This window comes from Taudactylus pleione, unplaced genomic scaffold (genome assembly GCF_031769625.1).
Source record: "Taudactylus pleione unplaced genomic scaffold, aTauple2 ptg000136l, whole genome shotgun sequence".
Lineage (NCBI taxonomy): Eukaryota > Metazoa > Chordata > Amphibia > Anura > Myobatrachidae > Taudactylus > Taudactylus pleione.
Genome location: NW_028284538.1, coordinates 7,932,678 through 7,957,565, shown reverse-complemented (window position 1 = coordinate 7,957,565; position 24,888 = coordinate 7,932,678). Strand labels below are relative to the sequence as shown.

The 24,888-nt window shown below is 44.0% G+C and overlaps 1 protein-coding gene across 1 annotated transcript in view; it reads right to left on the bottom strand.

Annotated features, from left to right (window-relative positions):
* The window catches only part of LOC148522959 (transmembrane protein 176B-like), a 31,861-nt gene that overhangs the window by 2,412 nt on the left and 4,561 nt on the right, over positions 1-24,888 (bottom strand). The window contains exons 2-6 of the mRNA XM_088473595.1: positions 23,137-23,362; positions 18,712-18,825; positions 17,851-17,907; positions 4,990-5,226; positions 4,215-4,331 (exon numbers count right to left, since the gene is read on the bottom strand). Coding sequence (XP_088329721.1) covers positions 4,215-4,331; positions 4,990-5,226; positions 17,851-17,907; positions 18,712-18,825; positions 23,137-23,352 — 741 coding nt within the window. The 5' untranslated portion in view covers positions 23,353-23,362. The remainder of the gene's footprint in view (positions 1-4,214; positions 4,332-4,989; positions 5,227-17,850; positions 17,908-18,711; positions 18,826-23,136; positions 23,363-24,888) is intronic.

The following is a 24,888-nucleotide window of genomic DNA, read 5'->3' as shown; positions in this document are numbered from 1 at the left end:
TGCAGAACCTGTATAACAAGACGCCCAAAACGTGAGGCTGAAGCAGCAAACGTGTCAAATCTGTAAAAAAGATTTTCAAATGTGTGAACAGAAGACCAAGTGGCCGCACTGCACAATTGTGACGTGGAGGCTCCCCTACCGGCCGCCCACTACGCACCCACAGAACGTGTGGAATGAGCCGAGAAGGGCGAAGGAGGCTGACGTCCAGCACTAACATAAGCCTGATGAATAGTCAGCCTATCCAATGTGCCAATGTCTGCTTAGAGTTGCCCAACACCTCCGAACAGCATCATAGGACAAAAAGCGACTGACTAATGGAGGGATGCTGTCCTGGCAACATAAATGTGGAGAGCACTAACCACCCTCAAGGTAGAAGAATCACCCGAGTTCTCCACCAATGATGAAACCACAATAGGCTGGTTGATATGGAAACTGACACAACCCTGGGAAGGTAGGCGGCTACCGTCCAGAGTTCTGCCCTATCAGCATGAAACACAAGGTAAGCTTATAGGACAGAGCACCCAAGTCCGGAACTCTAAAAGCCGAAGCTAGAGCCAGAAGGATGACCGTCTCCCAGGACAAGTACTTAAGATCAACCACTTCCAAAAGGTTCGAACAAGGGCGACAGAAGAAACAGAAGCACTAAGTTCAAATCCCAAGGAGCTGCCGTAGGTACAAAAGGAGGCTGCACACGCAAGACCCCCTGAAGAACCATCTGCACCTCAGGAATGAGGGCCAATTAGCATTGAAAGAAAATGGAAAGGGCAAAGACCTGCATCTTTAAAGTTCCAAGGCAAAAGCCATAATCCAATCCAGTCAGGACGAAAAATCCTAGATGGAAAACCCCGACATATAAGAACGCCAGATTCGATGATAATGCGCAGCCGAAACTGGCTTCCTGATGCGCAGCATGGTAGGAATAACAGAGTCTGGGATACCTCTATGTCTTAAGATATCGTTACAAGAGCCACCCCGTTAAACTCAGAAGTGCTAAGTTGGGGTGGATGAAAATACCCTGCTGAAGAAGATCCGGCCACAGAGGAAGGGCCCATGGGTCGTCTACCAATAGGGACCGAAAGTTCGAGAACCAACTTCTCCGAGGCCAGCTTGGAGCCACTAGACTGAAAGAGGCAGACTTGTGTTGTATTCTCTTGAGAAGACTATCAAGAAAAGGAATCGGAGGACAAAGGTAAACGAAGTGGTGGATCCATGGAACTATCAGAGCGTCGACTGCCTCTGCCTGCGGATCCAGAGTTCTTGACACGTATACTGGGAGATGATGATTTAATCATGACTCCATGAGGTCCACCAAAGGACACCCCCCCCTTGCGATGAATCAGTGCATAGAACACATCTGGAAGAAGCTTCCATTCCCTGGGATAGATATCTTGGCGACTTAGATAATCTACTTCCCAGTTGTCCACACCCGGGATGAATACCGCTGACAGGACTACTGATTGATTTTCGGCCCATGGGAGAATCTGAGTTACTTCTCGCATGGCCATGCGACTACAAGTCCCGCCCTGTCGGCTGATTTAAGCGACAGTCATCATGTTGTCGGACTGAATTCTTACCGGACGAAACTTTAGAAACTCTGTTGCTTCTATAACAGCATTGTAAATCGCTCTGAGTTCCAACACATGTATGGGTCACTTCTGTTCCAGAGGGGACCAACTACCCTGAAAGTGATACTTGAGGACTACTGCTCTCCATTCTCGAAGGCTGGCATCTGTTATTACAATAGTCCAATCCCACCCTCCGAATCTTCGGCCCGCCAAAAGATTGTTGGATTGTGTCCACCAGAGGAGAGCCCCTCTGGTAACCTGGTGCAGACAGATCTGTCGATGCAGAAGCAGATGAGATCCTGAGTCTTGTGACAGGAGGTACGATTGAAACACTCTGGAGTGGAACCGTCCAAACTGTAGTGCCTGGAAAGCAGCTACCATTTTTTTTTTCCAAGAGACGCAGACAAAGAAGTAGGGACACCTTCTTTGGTCTGAGGACCAACTGAACTAACAACCGGATATCCCGGGTTTTGTCTATCAGAAGAGAAAAACCCTCTGATGCTGTATCCAAGATCATGCCCAGAAACAGGAGCTTCTGGGATGGATAGGGATGTGATTCTTGAAGTTGATTATCCAACCGTGTTGGATTAAAGTGTGATATGTCAGTAATGCATGGTCTTAGAGAAGGGTTACCGATGGAGTCTTGAGTAATAGGTCATCCAAATAAGGGAATATGTTCACTCCCAATGACCGAAGGAGAGCAATCATGACTGACATGAGTTTGTAAAAATGCAGGGAGCCGAGGATAACCTGAACGGTAATGCTCGAGATAGGTAGTGATTCTGCAGTATAGCAAACTGCAGGAAGGCTTGATGCGGTTCCCAAATGGGAACATGGAGATAGGCATCATTGATATCCAGGGATAAAAGGAATTCCCCTGGTCTCACCCCTGATGGACTGCAGAGATTCTAATTCTGGAACGATACATCCTCAGATACAGGTTTAAGGACCTGAGGTTTAAAATGGGTCTGACCGAACCAACCGGTTTGTGCACCACAAACAGGTTAGAGTAGAAAAAAAAAAACTCCATACCTCGTTGATGCTCCAGAACCAGAAGTAGCCCAGATGACACTATTAGAGACTGGATAGCCTCTTGTAGAACCCTGGCTTTGTTTGTAGGTAGTGAAGAACCGAGGTGGATGGGGGACTCTGAAGTCTATTCGGTACCCCAGGTAAATTAGTCTGCAAATCCAGTTTGAAATTTCTGCAAGCGGACTCCCTCCGCAGGAGACCCCAGGTGAGGTGGAAGACCGTCATGCCACCTGTTTTTCAGCTGGTTAAGGCTCCTGCAACAGTGTGTGGGCGACCTCTACCTCTGGCGCCTCTAGCTTGCGTGGAAGCACCTCTGGCTCTACCATGAAATTAAGGTGCAAGCTCTTCTGGGAGCTGGAGCAGTAGATGGGAGGAAAGAAGACTTACCCCCCGAGGCCTGGGATATCCAATTCCGGGCCATAAAGCATGTCACCAGTAAATGGTAAACCCTCCACCGCACGCTTGGACTCTGTGTCCGCTTGCCAAGCGTGCAACCAGAGAAGTCTGCAGCCCGAAATAGCATACGCAGATATCTCTAATTGAGCCCCCCACTGCTTCTTAGTGTTGTCTCCCACTTACTATTCGAAGGGTCCTTTAACACTGTAATTCCCGGCACTGGAAGTGCTGTTCTTAGAGAGATGGTAGACAGACGCATCTACAGGAGGAGGTGTTTCCATCATGGATGATGCAAAAGGTTGGCTTGATGGAAACCGACGTGGAATTTGGAACCGCTGTGAAAATGGAAAAACAGCGGAGCTCTTTGGTTGTTCGTGAAATAATTCACACTCCTGGGATGCAGGAAACATATCCTCAGGTAAATTAAGGACATTTCTGACCGATAAAAATTTAGAGATTCCACCCCGGCAGAGGCGGACTCTAACTCTTGAGGGGTACCGCCCCCCTCTTCGGTATCCTCCATGGCCATGAGTTCTTCTTCCGACTGGAGAGCAGTCGGTAGAGTACGCTCTTGTGTCATCGTTGATAGGAAGTGGAGAGTGCAGACACCGCTGTACCCATAACCTGTACCAGGGTGTTTGGTTAACCCAGCCACCCAGGGAGGCTGAGCCTCAGCTAACACTGACCTTACATCTGACATAACTCTTACCATGTCAGCGGCCCATGGAGGAGCCGATGAGTCAGTAATAGTCATATGAGGATCCATTGTTATACAAGCATCACATAATGTGGACCCAGTAGCATGTGGCTTGGTCTGTTTGTTGTTACACTTGGAACAGACGAACAGCTTTTGAGAAGCCTTGGTTCTGCTGGACATGGTACATACTGTCACCCAGCTTAAACAGAAAAGACACAGAAAAGACACAGAAATGACAAAGAAAAAAATAAATCTAAATAAAAAATAAGTGTACTGCTGGAGCACAGCAGATTGTGACCAGCTCCAAAGGGCACATTTTCTAAACTGAGGGCTGGTGGGGCATAGAGGGGGAGGAGCTTCACACTTCTAAATTATTTAAAGTGCCAGCTCCAGCTACCCACGCCTCTATACCCCAGCGTAAGCAACCTCCAGTGTCCCCTAGTGGATGAAAAAGAACTAATAAAAACAAAAAGTACAGCAAAGTAATATATAGAAGAGTAATGATGTTATGTGTTATCACTTACCTCACATGTGCGATCACAACACAAAGCTTTCAGTCTATATCCCAGACTAATGAGGGAGATGAGGAGACCCCAGATCACCATGAGCAAGGTAATAATCACCAAGCCATTCAATAGGTTCTGTAGGGAGGAGAGGGAAGAACAGAATGAGACAATGCAGGGGGGACACTTGTGATCATGTGAGAGTCACTCCACTAATCACAGCCAGTCAGTAATTTTTACCCCTAAGTAAGGGAAATACACCCCAAGAGGGCAACTTATGTATCTCTAAGTGCAGCAACAGACACCTTAGATTTTTAACAATCCAGTCTGTGTGATGAAGAACTCTAATAATACCGTAAAGGATAAAATCCTATGGAACCCACACAGTGGTAGTGATAAGTTGCATGGTTTATGTCAAGCTCTCATGATGGTCAGACTCTTTATTATCTATACAATTCAACAGACTAGAAGGATCACATTGAATACTCTTGGGGATCTCCGGTCTAGCTCAACATGCATTGGTCCCTTCTGTTGTCCCTTAAGTGCCATCTCCCACACTATTGGTCATCAAATTCCTTAATCATGAAGTGCAATGCGAGATGTAATAATTACATCTTTACATCCAGTATGATATGTAGTTATTGGTTTAGGTCTAACAGGCACAAAAAACGTGTATGTGCAAACTAGACCCTGAACAGAGAGTAAAATCTAAAACTGCAAAAGATATTTACAGCCACACTTGAGATTGCAGCATAAGATACACATTGGGCGCACACATATACACCACGGACCACACCTGGTAGTGCCGAAGTCCATCCTTGCATCTCTCCAGGTCCCAGTCTGTATTATAATAATCTCTGGGAGGTCTTGTCGCTCTGTAGCCATAGCCGTTATAGGTGTCTCTCCCATTTCGTAGATCATCACAGACAGAAGACATGTCATACCAAAACATGCTGATATCACTAATACTAAAGACCATGCCCGCAATGGAAACAGCAAGGGTGCCCAAGAGACCGATGAAGGCAATGACCTCCTGTAAAAAAAAACAATTAAGAAATAAGCTTTAAGAAGAGTTTGGTGTCAGCGTAAGGAAACGTCACATGATACTGCAACTCCTGGAAAACAAACAGGTGATCAAACTAGGTATTTATACTGCTCCAGCTACCAGTACTTCATTTACCACAAGGTACATGGCTATGGTTTATTGTAGCCCTATGTCCCTCGTGTATGCTGGGATGTACACAAGTACATTCAACAAAGATTATGCCCACCCATGACCAATGCATGCCATAACATGTAATCTCTATGGTGCTTAAGATTTAGATGCACTTATATATTATATACATTTATGAGAATCATATTCACAGGATGTTGTTAAATCGCCGCCGCACGGGATGCCTGCGGTCGAAATCTCGGCGACAGAGTCCAGTACCGTGGCCAGAACACCAGCGCCAGAATCCCAACATCAGTTGAAATGCCAAAGCTGAAATTTTAGAAATATAGGCCCTCATTCAGAGCCGTGCGCTCTGAACAGAGCGCACGCTCTGAATGAGGGCTGGCCTCCATGAGAATGGAGCATCCTCCTGGATGCTCGTATAGCTGTGGGTCACCACCCACAGGCTATACGAGCGTGCAGTTTGATGGCCGCGATGGTCGTGACCATCGCGACCATCGAAACTGCGAGCCGGAGCCTGCGGTTGAGGATTTCAACCGCAAGCTCTGAAGTGATTTTGGCTCTATCAGAGCCAAAATCACTCCCACTGACATCACTAGTGATGTCAGTGGGCCGGCTTCTGACGGGAGGCGTTCCCGTGGGAACGCCCCCGTCAGGGAGGCACGCCTACCAAAGGGGGCGTGCTGTCAATCAACATCGACAGCATGCCCCCTTTGATCAGACACAACGAGCGAAGGACTTTCCCGGACTCCCTCCGTCGTGCGCATGCTCAGTCCAGAACATCGACCCACTTGCGAGCGGACAGCCGCTCGCGAGTGGGTCTGAATCAGGCCCATAGTCTACACAATGTTCCATGCCCTTTTGATTACTCCCTACAGTGAGGGCAATAACTGAGTGTGTGGAGCATGTGCAGAAGAGGAGGGTGGAGGTTTCTCATGCCGACTCACGAGAAAGTGTTTGTTCTGAAACTGGAGGAGGTCACTCATCAAGCCATTGTTTACACCCCATTTTCTTAGAGAACTCACAGACCAGATCGGATGCAGATATTTGCCCAGCTAAAGTGGTACGACACCAACCATGGCCACGAGTTTGACACCCCTGATCTAGAGGATGGGTGGACACAGAGTGCATTCAATTAGTCATTTTATAGGCTGATATAATGATTCAGGAGTGTGAATATCCCATGTACTGACAGGAAACGGCTCACTGTCCTCATGAGCAATTAAGGGACATTGGGCATGCGTCAGAGTTGTACGCATTCCAATGTTTATGGAGCAATTGTCAGTAAACCACGCATGTGTCTAAGCTGCACAGCGCATTTGTCAGGGTACACTACCGTTGTCGCTCGCAGGGACAATTTACTTGAAGTGTGATTGACTGTCTTGGAGCGTATGGGGTAGGTAATGGGGAATGTCGGCAAAGAACGCAGGTGCGTGTGTTTTGGGAGTGTATCACATGCTGTGACTGTGATCCTGTACACAAGAAACATGTCTCCAGCTTGTCAGTTACCACGTCCAGTCTAAGGGACCATAGACTCACTCAGGTGTGCGATAATCTATTGATTTGAGACCAAAGTCATGATGCTGCAACATTTTATGGAGATGCCCGAGACACTTAGGATGCGTTTTGATGCTCTGCGGCGTCTTTTTCTGTACTGCTGCGACCTGTGCTGCGGGTTTATCTTTTTCGGGAGCCGGCGCTGATCAGGTTATGAAACTGGATCATATGAACCTGTTCACCATCAGCCTAAGACTATAAAGATCACTCAGTACAACCTGTGAAGAGGAAACCGGAGCACCAAGAGCAAAACAGAAGAATGCTCATAGCAAAACGTTGCTGCAGTAATGGACCAGGAGGGGTCTAGCAGTAGGCACCTGAACTAATGAACTCTAATGTCCTGCAGTCACCTTGTCACAACTTCATTGACTGAGCTACACTAGTTCCAGCCTCCTAGTGATAAAGACATCTCAGCTGGAGGTTGATGAGGGCAGTATGCCAATGGATCGGTTGCTTTACTTCGTATAAGATATTCCAATGCAGTTTTACTAGACACTTAGGACCTCATTCAGAGCCGCTCGCAATTTGCGGTCGTTCATTTTCTAAAAAGGGGTGGCTATTCAAATGAACCGTTCGCACTTTGCGGTCTGTTCACGCCTCTAAGTCTGAACGAGCGAGCAAAACTTGCCGTTGTAATTTTGAAAAATACGCCCCCTGGCCGCTCGCACCATACGTCATGTCCGCTATTTATTAGATTAATCAAGTACATCGTACAGCGTATGAACTGCTCGCTATTCTTGTGGTTGGTTTTTTCAACCGCTATTTTGCGAGCAGTTCTGAGTTAAAAAAACCAAGTGACGTGGTCAATGACGCTGCTGGATTAATTATGCACTCCCTTAAAATGCCCGTTTTGACCTTTAAGCACGCCTGCGTTCTGAATTCCACTCCCCGTTTTCAAGCACCTTCCCCTGTTACCACCCACATACGCCTCCTCCTGTCACTCAAAATAGCAGGCATTCACTATATAGCGAACAAACGATTTTCGGCCGCACTGACTGGTTCGCGCATGCGTATTACAATCAGTACGCATGCGCAGATGTGCGAACGTCGGTCAGAACGAACGAGCGGCTCTGAATGAGGGCCTTATTTTGAAAAAGACGCCACAGAACGTCGAAACGCTTCCCAAGTGTCTTTTTACCCTATGAACATCACCTACCTATTGTGATCCATATTGCCTACGCAGCGGTATTCCCGGGATCCATCTTCTGCAGTAGCCTATGTTGGTGTGCACATAGGTTACGCATATGTTCTTTTTTATGGGATTCTTTGGGCCAAATGAATACGTTGCTCTGTGGATCCTTTATGAAAACGCATGGGAGATAGCAGTTTCTTTACTATGTGCTTTTATCATACCTTACAAAGTAAGCATACATGTAAGCACCTTCCTATGAAACACCAATCACTTTTGGGGTGCTCGTAACGGCACTTTGGATATCCTTAAAGATCTTCTTGGATTGGGACTTTCACTATATCTCATCCATTACCCACATTTGGGGTGTGAAAATCAAATGTTGAACATTATTACAATATATTTTCTCATGATGTTTTTTCTTACATACGGAGTGGCATATTGAAAACATCTGGAGTTAGAAATAACTATTGTAACTACTCATAGCGCGGATTGGTGAGATCCATTTTGTTTTCATTTATGTATTTATAAGCCGGTGACTTAGGATTTGATCTTATCTGCTGCCTGTAGGGGCAGCGCCAAAGGTTGTGAAGTTTTTGTATTGTAGATGCTTGGCTTTGCAGAGCCACCATTGGGAGTCTCACTACATCTCCTGGTGGCTGCAATATTTGCATTGCAGCTGTGTACAAAGACGCAGCAGCGGCGGAAATAGTGAATCAAACCCGTTAAGGTCTGATACAGAGATGGACGGTATTACACAGCCGCAGCTGAGTTTTTCCATACAAATACATCACATTTGGAGAATTTCGTAAAAAGGGATGGACAGAAAACGGTTTCAAGTTTCATTGATGGATTGTAGCTATAATCCATCTTGCCACATTCCGCCCAGCTGCCGCCGACCTATGTACTGGTGTTCCTGCTAGGATGTTTTAGGGCAGGACGCAGCACACTTCTTTTTGTAAACATAGAAACGCACTCTGCCTCTTTCCAGCGATCCATCCTGATTTGGACTTTTCACCCCACACACATAGCCGCATATGGAGAAAGAGAGGGTGGAATATGTTGGAGGATCGGCTGTGGCTGAGGCATTGTGTCACATAAAAGTGTATCAGCATCATAAAAGAAAAAAGTAGAATTGTCCTTGGGCGCTCCCACCCACCCTTATGTTGTATAAACAGGACATGCACACTTTAACAAACCAAACATTTCAGCGCCAGGGTCTGCCACACGACTGTGGCTGAAATGATTGGTTCGTTTGGGCCCCCACAAAACAAGCTGGCAATTAATCTGTCCCTGCACAAACTGGCTCTACGGAGGCAAGATGTCGTCCTCATCCTCCTCATCCACCAATTCCTCACCCTCTTCAGTGTTGTGTACATCCTCACAGAGTATTAATTAGTCCCCGCTGGAATCCACAACCACAGGTCCCTCTGTATGTTCTGGAGGCTGGTCTCCCTGGAAGAGTTGATAATTCATTTTTATGAACATCATCTTCTCCACATTTTGTGGAAGCAACCTCCTATGCCTTTCGCTGACAAGGGTCCCGGCTGCACTAAACTCTCTTTCGGAGTACACACTGGAGGGGGGGGGCAACTCAGGTAAAATAGAGCCAGTTTGTACAGGGGCCTCCAAATTGCCTCTTTTTCCTGCCAGTACAGGTACGGACTGTCTGACATGCCTACTTGGATGCTGTCACCGATGTAATCCTTTAATAGACAGATGCATGCTTGGCGCTGCTGCTTTGTGGATGCAGGTGCATCTACTGCGCATACATTTAACACACAAACACAGAAAAAAGGAAGATTATTTTATTTTGTTGGAGCGCACTTTGAGGGTTACACCACCCTTTAACAGACAGACGCACGCTTGTCGCTGCTGCTTTGAGGACAGTATCATATGCAGTGACAGTAGACTTGTCAGAAATTGTTGGCACGTCCTTCAGTCCGGACCAGATGTCCAAACCGGCCCTTGACTTATGACACAGGCGCACGCTTGGCGCTGCTACTGTGTTGATGTGGCTACATCGCACACAAGTCACAAACACAGAAAAAAAACAGTTTTTTATTTTTTGGAGCACTTTGGGGGTTACACCACCCTTTAACAGACTTATGGGATACAGGCGCATGCTTGGCGCTGCTCCTTTGTTCATGCACGTGCAGCTACAGTGCACACAATTCACAAAGAGAAAAAAAAAGAATTTAAAATTTTTTGTGGAGCGCACTTTGAGGGTTACACCACCCTTTAACAGACAGACGCACGCTTGTCGCTGCTGTTTTGAGAATGCAGGTGCGGCTACAGCGCATACATTTCACACACAAACACAGAAAAAAAGATTATTTTATTTTGGTTGGAGCGCACTTTGGGGGTTACACCACCCTTTAACAGACAGATGCACGCTTGTCGCTGCTGCTTTGAGGATGCAGGTGGAATCTAGACGGGATTTGGAACCGGGGACACACTACCTCCATCAATTGTCTAAATCCCACTGCACTAATGGCAGATACCGGATGCACGTCTAACACCAACATAGCAGTCAAGGCCTCAGTTATATATTTTGCTTCTGGATGACTGCTGTCATACTTCATCCTCCTCGCTAAGGACTGTTGGAGGGTCAATTGTTTAGTAAAAGTAGTGGTGTTCCTACTTCCTCTCTGGGATGATGAACAACTCCCAGAAGCAGCAACAGCACTAGGAGGAAATAGTTCTTGATCTTTCCCTATTTTATTTTTTTCGGAGAAAGTTTGGTCCTCCATTTATGTTATATTGATATATACGTGCGGCTAAGGCGCACACAAACACAGAAAATATTTTTTTATTTTTGCTGGAGAGTAATGCACTTTGTGGGTTACACCACCCTTTAAGAAATGAGCCAGCCGGCCCTTTACTTATGGGACACAGGTGCACGCTTGGTGCTGCTCCTTTGTTGATGCACGTTCAGCCACAATGCACACAATTCACAAACACAGAAAAATTTTTTTTATTTTGTTTGGAGTGCCCTTTGGGGGTTACAGCACCCTTTAGCGGTCAATCCAGCTGGCCCTTTATTTATGGGACACAGGTGCACGCTTGGCACTACTTTGTTGATGCATGTGCGGCTACTGCGCACACAATTCACAAACACAAAAAATTATTATTTTGTTTGCACTTGGGGGGGAGCACCCCTGATGGACAGAGCACCCCCTGGACAACACTACAGCACCCCTTTAGGACTGGGACACTGCACAGGACTTTAGAGTAGACACAGCCCCTATGGACAACTGACTGCACAACACAGTCCAGCCAGCCCCTATGGACTTTGAAGGAGTGGACATAGCCCCTATGGACAACAGCAGCACAGCGCAGCACAACACTACACTGCACTACACTACACTACACTACACAGCCCAGCCAGCCCTAACTCCCACCCTCCCTCTTCACTGTCCACAGCCGAGTGAGAAAATGGCGCCGACGCGGGTACCTTATATAGGATCCAAAACCCGCGAGACCTGGAAGGCGGGATGATGACGTTTTGCCTCGAGTTCAGATCCGAGTCAGGTGGGAAAAGTCGAGCCTGACTCGGATCGGCCCCGGTCGGGGGGGTTCGGATTTCAGAAATCCGAACCCGCTCACCCCTAATATATATATATATATATATAATTATATATATATATATATATATATATATATATATATATACACACACACACACACACACACATACATACACAAACACACACACAGTATATTTACGTGTGTATATATTATATATATCTCTGGTATAGCTAGAAGTGATATGCTTTTACTTTAACACTTTAACACAATAATTGGAGATGGGGTTGTGTGTCCCTATGGCCAAGTCCCTATTTTATTTTACCCCCTGGATGAGAGAGGTTTTACCTACTGTATGCCTCTGCACAGTTTACATCTTTATCAATATCTGCCTGGATTATACAGGTTTTTTGAGCGCTTACACCTGCTTCTTTACTATCATGTTGCATAGCAACTCTCTTTTGAAGCGCCCATTGGTTAACACACACTGGTCACGAGCACAGGGGTTTGCGTGCTGCAGGTGGAACGCATCGCTGTTCAGCACGCAACAACTGCGCTGTGTTATACAATGCCTCTATGATGCGACAAAAGTGACGTGGATTCAGTTGGCTATATGAGTTGGAGATGTAGGTTATCGGTAATGGGCCCCATCCATCTGTGATGGATTGCTGCGATCCCGCGATGCTGCAACCCAGCATCGCGGGATCGCAGAAATCCAACATGTTGGATTTTCCGGAATTGACAATCGCGATCAAAAAATGATCACGATCGTCAAATCGTGGATATTCAACATGTAATATTTCAGTGATCCTGCGACGGATCGCTGAACATCGTTGTTGGCCGGCGTTTCCACCACGTCACAGGATCAGATGTATGGGCACCTTAAGTCACGTTTTTTTAACAAGCGAAGTTTGGCACTTTGGAAAAGAATCAGTATGCCCGGGTGCACTCCTACTTTAGTAGAAGCAAATAGGTACAGAATCCTGTAGAAAGTAAGAAGCATCACTCCACATACTTTTAAATTAGTGTAAATATGTACCCTGAGGAAAAGACCCATAGAAGCCTTGAAATATCGGTAACTATTAAAACAGATTTAAACTATTTTAAAAGTCTGTGGAGTGCAGCTTTTTCCTTTCTACAGGTCACCTATATGCTATATATAATATTAATATTTACCACCGAATTGTACCGTAATTCTCTCTCTAGAGATTGATGATGCATGATTTAATTTTAGACTTTAGGGCCCCCCTGTCTTAAGTGCCCCGGGCCCCCCAAAGCCTTAATCCAGCTCTGCACATATCTTGCCGTGGACTTTTGAAATTAGCCATACCGAAACACTAGTTCTAAGTATCTAGTACACTATGGGGGTCATTCAGACCCACTAGCAAGTGGCAGTACGCTCGCAAGCGGGTCGATGTTCCCCACTGCGCATGTGCACGACGGAGGGAGCTCCGTCGTGCACATGCGCGAGACCCGACGAGCGACGGGCTTTCCATCACTCCGGATCTCGCACCAAAGGGGGCGTGCTGTCGATGTTGATTGACAGCACGCCCCCTTTGGTGGGCGTGCCGGGGGCGTGCCTGCCAGACGGAGGTGTTCCCATGGGAACGCCTACCATCTGAAGCCGGCCCCACTGACATCACTAGTGATGTCAGTGGGAGTAATTTTGGCTCTGATAGAGCCAAAATCACTCCAGGGCTTGAGGCAGGGAAACCCTACCGCAGGGTCTCCGTCGCAAGTCCGATGGTCGCGATGGTCAAGTCCATCGCGACCATCTTTTTGGCCGCTCGCATATGCTGTGGGTCGTCACCCACAGCTATGCGAGCGGCCAGGAGGCCACTCCATTTTCATGGAGATGGGCCCTGATTCAGAGCGAGCGTTCTGCTCAGAGCGTTCAGCTCTGAATCAGGGCCTATGTGTTCAATTCATGACCTTTACCCGTTTTCCACCAAAATGTCTTGTCCGACCCGGGTTTTCGAACATGGTTGTCATAGCCAGGCCAGACCCCTTTTACACCGCAATTTGAACCTAGGTTATTCCTGGGTTGGCCCCATTCACAATGAACACGTGTCTGCCCTGCAAAACTTCTGTTTGTCATTAGAAATTCCCTTTTTTCAGGCTCACAAAAGAGGAAGTCATAAAAAGTGGTTGTTGACTGCTTACTAATGCTTGACCTGGGTCGGACAAATCGGGTCGCGCAGTTTACACCGCACCGTTAGTCAGATTCCCAGGTAACTTGACCCTGGTTATTTTTCTTAGACCCTTTTACACAAAGGGTTGACTCAGGTTGTCCTGGCAATAACCTGGTTTATTTGTTTGCTGGAAAAGGGGTATAAGTCGCTTCTGCAAGTTACTGTCGGCTATATAGGGCTGCGTACAAAAATCAACGAGTTAGGGACTCAATCGGGTCGCAAGGAGGGCGAATTGCAGGGCAGTTGGCAACTCGCAGCTTCTAGTCTCAGAAAATGTCTCATACCCTGGGTAACAAAGATATCACCAAGTATTGTACTATGCTTTATGTTCTTTGTTGGTCGTCATTTAGCATGTTAATTAGGATCTAGGTATATGATTACTGGAGTGTATATACCTAATGAGCTATTGAATGGTCAACAATATATTTGCTTCACTATTATATACAGTACAGTATAGATAAATAGTACCACCCCTGTTTAAAGTCCATTAGCTATGATAATTATGTTCACAACAGCCAATCTGCTAAAGCCAGCTAAGAGAGAGATCTTTGTATTAAATAAACCCAGACTTAGAAGGTCTTCTCTTAGAGGCAGTCTCCAAAGTGGCTGCACTAATATGCTTAGAATGTTGCCATACAATCATCTTCTCAGCCAGTCTGGAGCCACCAGAAATACTTAGACACCCTCTTTCTTGGCCTTCTTGAGTGCTTGATGCATCTTGTGGAAGGGGGGGGGGATAAGATACCTACATTGATGCCTCCATGGGACAATCATTTTATCCACTTCAGACACCAGGTTCTTGTACAGTACTATGCTGCTTTGTGGTTCAGACAAGAGGCAATCATTTCATCCTCCGGTTTACCCCATCTTCCTATAAACCAGTTAAAGACCTCCAGATGGAGGCTCAACTCCATGAGATGATTGAAAACAGCGGCAGACTTCCGGCCAAACACACCAAACACCTATGTACCATGTATTAAGCTAATAGGATAGGCTTCATGGAAGATAGAAAATATAGGCTGAAGGTTGAAACTGGAGAGGCTAATTAGTAACGGCTGAACAGGGAGAAAGAGTATTTAGGCATCAGTAAAGTCACTAGAGCAGCAGTTGGAAATAGATACATAACAATGGAAAGGCTGCAACATGTTTACAAATGTTATTAGTCTGATTAGAAGTTTGAGAGCCGACAGGCAAAACTAATGAGATCAGCACATGAACAATGAGAGTATAGGTGGCCATACACTGTGCAATGCACCGTGTAGGGTGACTGCCGATCTGTCAGCAGACGGATTGTGCTGTCACCACCGACAATCGTGCGGTCTGCTGGCTTCCCCCCCCCATTCATCTGAATGGGTTCGTACATCGCATCCCAGGTCTGATGGTTTTGCAGGAAGACCTGGGGATGCGATGTATGACCCCGTGGGAGTATACAGCACGATATCAGGTACGATATAGCACCGTTGGATCAGCACGTATATCGTGCAGTGTATGGGGGCCTTATGTCTTAACCTGTTTCAGCACGTGAAGCTGTAGATTTGAAAATAGTATCAAAAGGTCAGAAATTAGGGGAAGCATATTCCCAAAATGATAAGTGATGTGTATTTAGAGAGGTAATAAGAGGTCCTTTGAAATATTTTAAACTCTTTATTGTAGTAAATAAACTAGGTTGCCAACAAAAAAATTATTGCAATAATTAAATCCATTGTAAAAATAGATAGATGGTTTTGCGTAGGATACCAACATAAGGGTCCCTTTAAAGTTTTACCAACTTATATAACCATTTATGAAGACTTTGGGGGGAGAACTATATAGCTCAAGAGGAAAATCTTGTGATCCCTATACAAATGTACAGTGGTTCATAAATGTATTAAACCCTCTAAAATTCAAACAGAATTATCTGTATTTCAAATAACACACAGACTGTTCCAAACTGTATTTTTACTGCAAACCAGTAGTCTGTTAAACTGTTCAAACTCATATGTAAGAAACATTATTCAGTTCAAAAGTATTTAACCTCTGTGCTGTGGAAGCTCCAAGTTTACTCAGATGAAGGATATTGCTTTACCAATTGCCTTTTAATTAGCCTCTAAGACCTTAAAAAGGTCATCATTTATGGATAAAAAACTATGGGGCTGATTCTGATGTGCACACTGCTGCGACCGTGTTTGCATGTTTTGCCGTAGTGGCATTATGGTAATGATAGTAAAAGCTCTTCCTCTGGTGTAAAAGCAGGCACCTGAATGCACAAGAACTGGGATATCCACTTTGTGTGTCTGCAATTGCAACAATCTGAAACGTCCTCAGGATTTGCACCAGCACCGTAACTTCATGGGCATCACTTCCCTCAGAAGGAATATCTTTTATGTCTGTTTAGCCACCTCCCTGAACACCCAATACATTCCAGAGTCAGTGTGGCTCAATTGGTCCTGTGACTCTGTATGAAGACAATGGGTAGCGTACTACATTTTAGAGATTTAGATACATATGCAGCGGCAAAAAAAAATGGCAGTTGTTTACATGAACATGGGCATATGGGTCCAACTCAGTATCAGGCTCTATGTGTGGTGAAAGTCCAACTCTGCCTATTCCTTCGCAAGCACCATCTACAGAGTGCCATTTGTGGTCAACGATTTTGCCATCAGTGGTGGATGTCTCTGCCATCGATGGCTGCCTGTCAGCGATAGTATTGTTTTTTCTTACCCGATGCAGGGGGCTCAGAGCTTAGAGCTGCTAAGCCTCAACCCCCAGTCTGATTCGCCAGCCGGGCTCCCCAGCAGGGATGCCCATTGATGATTTATCATCACCAGTTTCACGCCGTCATTGTTAATCACCATTGGGCACTATCCAGGATTAACACAATTGCCATCCCTAGGTTCTATGAATCACTAGTCTGCCAGGGATGAATTCTCATACAAACAACATTTTCCAGTGATAGAAAGAAAAACAAAATTGCAGACAAATAATGAATGATATGTTTGATAAATTACTTAAAGAACCTTCTGGTTTGCAATAACCATACTGTATGGAACAATCTGTGTAGGTGTGATTTGTAATACAGACAAATCTGTTTGAATATATAGGGGTTGAATACTATTGCAAGTCACAGTATATAAATATTGACAGGAGGCTAAAATTACATTATAAGTAACATATTATAAGTAGAGCAGTGTCAGTTCAACATAATCTATTAAGAGCACGTTTATACCTTCTATGCATCTTTATCTGTATCTTTTTAAATATTTTGCTTAAAATGTACAGATGTGTCCACATACATCTATCCTCCGTGGGACTCGGTAGCGCTGATCTTCTTTCGTGCAACTTTATACCTTCAAATGCATCTTATTCACACAGTGATGCGAATAGCTAGCACAAGCAGCTTCTGCTGATTAAAATGATATGCAGCATACGAAACAATATGTTACAGTGTTATAGCTGTTGACACTGTAACATTGCGTTTCAAATGCAGATACACCCGCAGACGCACACAGAACATAGGCATGCCGCATACTAATTTTAGTCAGCAGAACCTGCTTGTGCTTGCTATTCGCATCACTGTGAGAATGATACGCATTTGAAAATAAAAGTTTGCACAAAAAGACGCTCAATGCTACCGAGTCACGCCACTGCATGGCGCAATTAGAAGGGCTGTTTAACACGCAAAGAGGCGAGATATATGAGGACACATCTGTAGGATTTCAACATAGGCAAAAAAAAATTAAATGAAATAAAAGGACTAACTTTTAAAGACTTTTTGTTACACTGTAGGAACGCTTTTTTTTCTTTTGTTGCATTTTGAGAGATTATTAGGTATCTGACTGGACAGAAGCAGGGTGAATTAGCATAAGGATCGGGCGAATCGTAGCAAGCATAATAGAAAAATGTAAATCTTGCGATCAGCTTAGACATTTTTAGTTAGACAACCCCCACTTATCTTGCACAGAGTTTGGCTGGAACAACAAAAGTCATTTAACATCTACACTAGTTTACAAACAAAAGTGACACATTCTATATATTTTTCAGTCATCTGCAAATGACAATCTAAGGCATAGAAAAGGACAGTGCAGACAAAACACTTACCCAGCATGGTTTTGGATATCTGTAAGACACCACACTCAGCGAGCCAAATAATATGAACTGTAAGAAAATAGACAATTGAAAACAAATAATGTGATTTGCCAGTACATCAGTCTTCATTCCCAGGACATGCACTAAACTTCAATTGTCAGGGGGAAAAAAAAAAAAACTTTGCCAAGAATTCAGAAAGCCCCATTAATATAGATCATTGATATAATATTATCTACAGAATGTTCAGTGTACATTTTGCTTTCATCGGAACCTATAGGGCCAATTCAAACGGAAGTGGAGTTTTCGGTCACACAAATTTAATGCTCCTGTCCAGGCCCAAAACTCCACTTATCAACCAAAAGTATCTCCCAAATCAAATAAAGTGCCCGCTATCTGTTGAGTGCATGGGAATCAACTTGTTATCCTGCCCTGCAAGGAACAGTGTTGTTTTTTTCGGCATTCTGCTAGTTTAGGCTGGCTATATTGCTGAGGCTCTGTATAGGAATACTGCAATCTACAGTATGTCTCCCCACTTGAAGGTTTCATTTTGTTTTAAGTTGTGAGCTTTAGTTACAACAGGCTGAATGCAGTTTTCCATTTATTTTTGCCCCATGCTATAGTGAGCTATTCTATACAACTGACTGTTTGAACTTGTCAAGTAACACTACTTTCTGTGTAAATAAATCATTGTGGAAAACTGGTTTAGCTGTCTCTCTGTATACACCGTTTATAAAGCAAAGAGATCTCAAAATTATGAGAGATACATCTGAAAGCTTAAGTCACACTCGCATACATAGACAACATAAAAGTGTTGGTCGTATGAAAGTTTAACAAAAGGAGAAGGAGGAAAATTACTTCACAGACAATACTCACCAGAAATCCTACCCAGTAGTGGGTTCCAGTGTAGAATAGTTCCTGACTTGGGCGTATAACAGAGAAAATAATGGCCAGCATGACACATATACAGCCCAAGCTGATCAAGGAGACCTACAGTAAGAGGAAAACAATTGTTTAATAATGAAATCAAGTTAAAGAGCATATAGTAAATTTACCACTGCAATGTTCCAGAAAGGACTCCAGAAATCAGACAAGCAGGTTAGAAGGCTCTGTTTTTCTTGGATGGTAGAAAAATCAATGGTATTATACCAAAGGTGAACTGTGCTCTGCCACATAGCCATTCCATTTGAAGATTAATGAATACTCATAATAGAATTACAATAAGATATATATTTATGTAATGGGGCCTATACATTACCCCGCTATGGCAGCAATTCCCCAATCTGCTGACGTCGGGATTGGGGGATCATATAAATTCAACGAGTTGGAAATCCTGGATTCACCGATCCAGACCATAAAATGGTAGAGATCGGAGAGTTTATTTCCCCTGATCCACCGACGGATTGCTGATCACCAATGTCCGCAGATCAGCTGTTTGATCGCAGATTGGCAGAACCAGGAATCAGGGCCGTAGCTGTATGGCCCACATAAGTACATTAAGAAAATTCTTGCCAAGAATGTGCCATGAGGCGTCCGTGACTGTATACATTTCCTGAATGCAGGATTTTATCCATCTAACAGTAGGTGCTTTTGAAGCCACTTTAAGGTATCTCCCTATGAAGGTTTTATTCCTGATGGCTGTTACATCAGCAAGGAGGCTCTCAGATTTGCAGGCACTATGGGCAGACAAGCTAGTTCTTCCTTAAAGCAGCTATCCCTCAGAGTACTGTGTATGCTGTGAATTTGACATTTTTATCAGGACCCCCATCAGAGATATTAGAGGTCAATTTAGATGAAAAACGGAAAAACTAGCAATTGACACGATAGATAACAAAATTTTTTGGCAAATCTCTGAGTATATAGCTATTCCCCCCCCCCCAGAAAAAAAAAAAAAATCACAGCTCTGAAATTTTATTCCTTCCTACTGAAATACAATCCAAAAAATACACTTTTCTTACAATCACAATTAACTTTGGGCTTAAATTACAGTCAGAAAGGAATTGAGGTAGGGAAATAGTGATTAACAGTGAAAACTGGCATACGCCATGATACAAAAATGGCCGCCATCTTCATAGGAAGGTAAATAAAAATAAAAGTAATGGTGGTTTCTAACTACTAACTTACAGATGTCATCACACACAAAAAATAACAAAAATTAAAAATGGTCAAGCAACCAATTAATTTAATTCTGGACCATTTGATATAGATTGACTGAGATGTGTGTGGCTGGGCAATGCCTTGGCGACATGTTGCATTGAATCAGTGCCTAAATGTACTTGCTGTCCATCCTTTATCAAAGACCATCTTGATAGTAGTCCAGTATTGTAGTTATTGATGAATTGCTTGGTCCTACGTTTCCTTCAGTGCACCACCTCTCCTGAATACATTTCAGATCTTTTCATTGCTTTGAATGGGTATTGGTGGAAACACATAACCCAGATTGAATTTCCAATCTTTTGTCTCTGGTCTGTACGGACTCGCCTGGCACCTATTGCAACTCAATTTGGCCTTGACATTGCTTGTCCCTTTTATATGGACTGCCAACAGCCCTGCCAGATTGCCTTGTGCCCATAACAGTAAAGATGTATTTCTATCATACAGAGCCCTTGTGTCACCTTGATGGCTAATATAGGACACAATATCAGTTGTATGAATGAAATGAGGCATTATCAAGAAGGTATTCGTGAAAGTTTAAAAAGGCATTATACACAGCTTATATTCTTACCCCTGACCTTGTGATATATATGTTTCCTATCCTTCCATTCTCCTATCTAGGGTCATTATAATGCATTTGTGATCTGCAATAATTGCGACTTATCAATCATTTGTTTACAGACCACCACTGTATGCCTTTCTTTTTGATGAAAGCAAAAATAAAGTTTGATATTCAGTATCCTTGTTTCAATTTGTTAGAAAGCATTACAGATTTATTTTATGCAGTTTGGCCAATGGAACGACTTCTACAGTGGTCACCGTAAGGTCCATGTCTCTGAGGCACAGTCCTGCTGTTGCCCAAGGGCTCCTGAGTGTAAATACTTCCTGCCTAAATGTCAGCTCTCTTTCTAGAATTAGAAATATCGTTCCATGAACGGTATTTTATCAAATCTCTAGTAAATGTTACTTTTCAGTTGGACATAGGTGACAGAACCCATCCTGTAACCTGAGCGGACGACACCTCTAAACTTGTCATTACCAGAGCAGAGGAATATTCCACCCTTTCTTAACTTAGCCATGATCACAATTAGTACATTTGCAAAGGTCCTCGTGAGTTCAAAAGTCCAAAAGAGACATATTGTATGTATTGAAAATGTGGAGTGAATATCCGTAATCTTAATTAAATATTTTACACCTGGCTGAGTGGTTTAATTTATAAGATCCAAGCAGTTTGGGAACTCCTACCCCCATTACGTTCACAATGGTCCTTACCAACATATTAAAATTTCGGGGTGTTTGATATGTACGTTGAGCTTCCTTCAACACAGACCTATTTTTTTAAATTATTTTTTAACATAAAAAATCCTTTGAAATAAAAACTTGTTCCTCTTTGTGTTGTTGGTACTTTGCAGATTCATTCATTTTGCAATAGCATCTTCATGACTGCTACTCCAGGGGCTAAATTTACTAAGATTCAATATGGGATTCGATTATGTGAATCTATAAAATCAACAGAAATCGAATTTAAATTGAACTGCAAAATCCCTTAAATCACTCATTTACTATACTAATATTTGATTTTGCATTCAATTTTCAAATCAAGGCCCTCATTCAGAGCCACTCGCTAGCGGCAGTACGCTCGTTCCGAGCGATGTTCGCACATCTGCGCATGCGTACGGATCGTTATACGCATGCGCGAACCAGTCAGTGCGGCCGAAATTCATGTGCTCGCAATATAGCGAATGCCTGCTATTTTGAGTGACAGAATGAGGCGTATGTGGGTGGTAACAGGGGAAGGTGCTTGAAAATGGGGAGTGGAGATCCAAACGCAGGCGTGCTTAAAGGTCAAAACGGGCGTTTTATGGGCGTGCATAATTAATACAGCAGCGTCATTGACCACGTCACTGGGTTATTTTATAGCCAGAACTGCTCGCAAGATTGTGGTAGCAAAAACCAACCACAAGAATAGCGAGCAGTTCATACGCTGGTCGATGTACTCGATTAATCTAATAAATAGCGGACATGACGTATGGTGCGAGCGGCCAGGGGGCGTTTTTAACAAATAACCGAGCGTATGTTTTGCTCGCTCGTTCAGACTTAGAGGTGTGAACAGACTGCAATTTGCGAACGGATCATTTGAAAAGCCACCCCTTGTTTTTGAACGAACGACCGCAAATAGCGAACGGCTCTGAATCAGGCCCCAAATTCGATTTGGTTCGATATTGTATGCCCATGTGCAAATCGAACACCAAGGGGTCTATTTACTAAGCAGTGTTAGGAGACAGAGTGAAAAGTGATAAGGTGCCAGCCAATCAGCTCCCAACTGTCATTTTTCAAACACAGCCTGTGAGATGGCAGTTAGGAACTGATTGGCTGGCACCTTATCACTTTTCACTCTGTCTCCTAACACTGCTTAGTAAATAGACCCCCAAATCTCACTCAAAACCAAACCTCATATCCCCAAAATAATAAATATGCTTCATGCTTTAGTTTTCAGCATTAGCAGGTTCAATTGACACAGAAGCATGCACAGATCAGTGAAATTTGTGCATGTATCTGTGTTAAACTAAATTGTAAAGAGTTAAATCCTCCCCAAAAAAATTTGACGTGGGACCCCCTCCCGCTAAAAGCACAGCCAGCCCCGGACTTTTCAGAGCCAGTCCTGGTTGTGAAAATGCAGGCGACAAAAGATGTAGGGGTCCCCTATATTTAGCACAACCAGCACTGGGCTAAGCGTTACCTTTAGTAACAACAATTTTTTGCCTCTGTACTAATAGGAAAACCTAATTACCAATCATTTAGGACTCTTGCTGGGGTTTCCGGTCCAAATATAAAGAATTTTGATGTTGAGGATGTCTCATCCAATAAGCATAATCCATGTCACAGCTTTTGCAGTCTACTCCCATGATGTAAGAAATAGGAGCATTCAAGACTTTCCACTCTGTCAATATAAAACAGTGTAGGAATCTACTGACAAACGAACCTTGGAGAACTCCTCTCCTGCGGTATAGGACTTAAAAAATATCAGAACATTCACATTAACAGCGTGTCCACAGAGGTTCAGCTTCTAATATCACCCCATATGACATTTTAATTACACGTATCAAAATCGGAAAAGCACAAGACCTCTAATTTAGGACACCTTACCCCGAGCCCGAGAGTAAGTCCATTAGCAGTCCCTCTGATCGGCTTTGTCTCTGTAGGAGATTTTGGAGATTTTGTCTTGGTCTGGAGTATCTTGATGGTGTCCAGCAGAGAGTCCAAGAAAGATCGCTGATTAATGTTGATGTTAATCACGGTCCCATCTGGAGTCTCACAGGACACTTTCCCATTTTCAGTATTTATTGTGCTGATTGGCACCATTTTGAATCAACTAAATGTAAAGAAAAAGCAAACAGAGTTGAGAGTAAAGTTATGTTAATAAGTCATCTAAACAATATATTGCAAGAATGTAACCTACACCAACACATTAAATGTACTTTAAAACACACAAGAGCCAGTCCTCAATCGCTTCTGACATGACTGGCCTATGTTAACCCTGAAAGTGGCCATCTGCAGCTATCGGGCTGCATTTACCCTCAAGTCTGATAACAATGTGATAGAATTTAATATTATTACCAGTGGGGATGAAGTACTTTTTGGACAATTTACACAGCGTTAGTCTAAGTGACAAAAAACGTCAAAGTGTGTTGCAGCTGCTGTAAAGTGTGGCAGTTCAGAAGTGGGAATTTATTTTTACTTAGTATAAATCAGTTTGGAAAGTGGATTGGACATCTAAGGAAGGGTTGGGTACAGGTTCCCGTCAGTCAGAATACAGACAGCATCATCCCAACAGTCAGAATCCTGACAAAATTAAATAAGTATATTAACCCCATTCCCCTAACCCTCCCCTCCCACAGCCTAACCCTAAATTTTCCCTCCCAAGCAGCCTAACACTAACACTTCCCATTGGAATGTCAGCAATCAGGATTCTGGAGCCGGGATTCCGACTGCCAGGATGCCGACTACATCCTCTTTGGCTGGTTTAAACCACCTTGTTTAAACTTGTACCTAAGTGAGAGATATCTTTGTCCCACGGTGCTCCCTTTGCCTCAGCACACCTCAGAAACTGAGTCGGGTTCACAGTTTGGACTCTAGAGAAGGAGTTTGCAATTGGGAGACAGAGGGACTGGCAGAGCTTCCTGGTCTGTGCAAGTGTGTGGCAGAGTGATAGACAGCATTGGAGCTAAGCTAAGGGGGATATTTACAATACCAGGTGACTGCTTGCTGGCTCAGTTCCCATATTTATAACTATTATATAGCTGCTACAGATACTCAACTGAGCAATGTCTTCTCATTGTCCTGAACTTCATCTCCCATGTTAAGAAACTCAGTAATACCTCCCAGCTCAACTAAAGCTAGGTCCTAAGCTGACAGATATATTGGCCGATCAATTGATAAGCCAATATATCTGGTGCCCATTGGCCAGTGTGTACCAGCGATATGCCTGTGAACTTCGTTGTTCACAGACATCACATTGGCTGTGCTGCACAGCGGATGGACACATATCTGCAGACATATCTGCCCCTCTGCAGACCGCCCGTACACATGCAGCAGCAGCCGTTGGGAAGGGGGCGGCCCCGACCCCCTGCCAGCGGGACCCACGGCTGCCTGGAAGATGATGGTCGTTCAGTGTTTATGAACGACCATCATCTACAGATATATCTGCAGATCACTCAATCTGCAGAAATGTCTGCTAGGTGTGTACCCACCTTTATTTCAGTTGCGACTGACCGCTAGCTAAGCAATTAGAATTCATTGCAAAAAGTGATAGAGGGAGAACTGTGCACCACCGAGGTTGACCTAGTGTTAAACCCTTAGAGACTTATAATAGAAAAACGGTTTTATAGTGCAGTATAA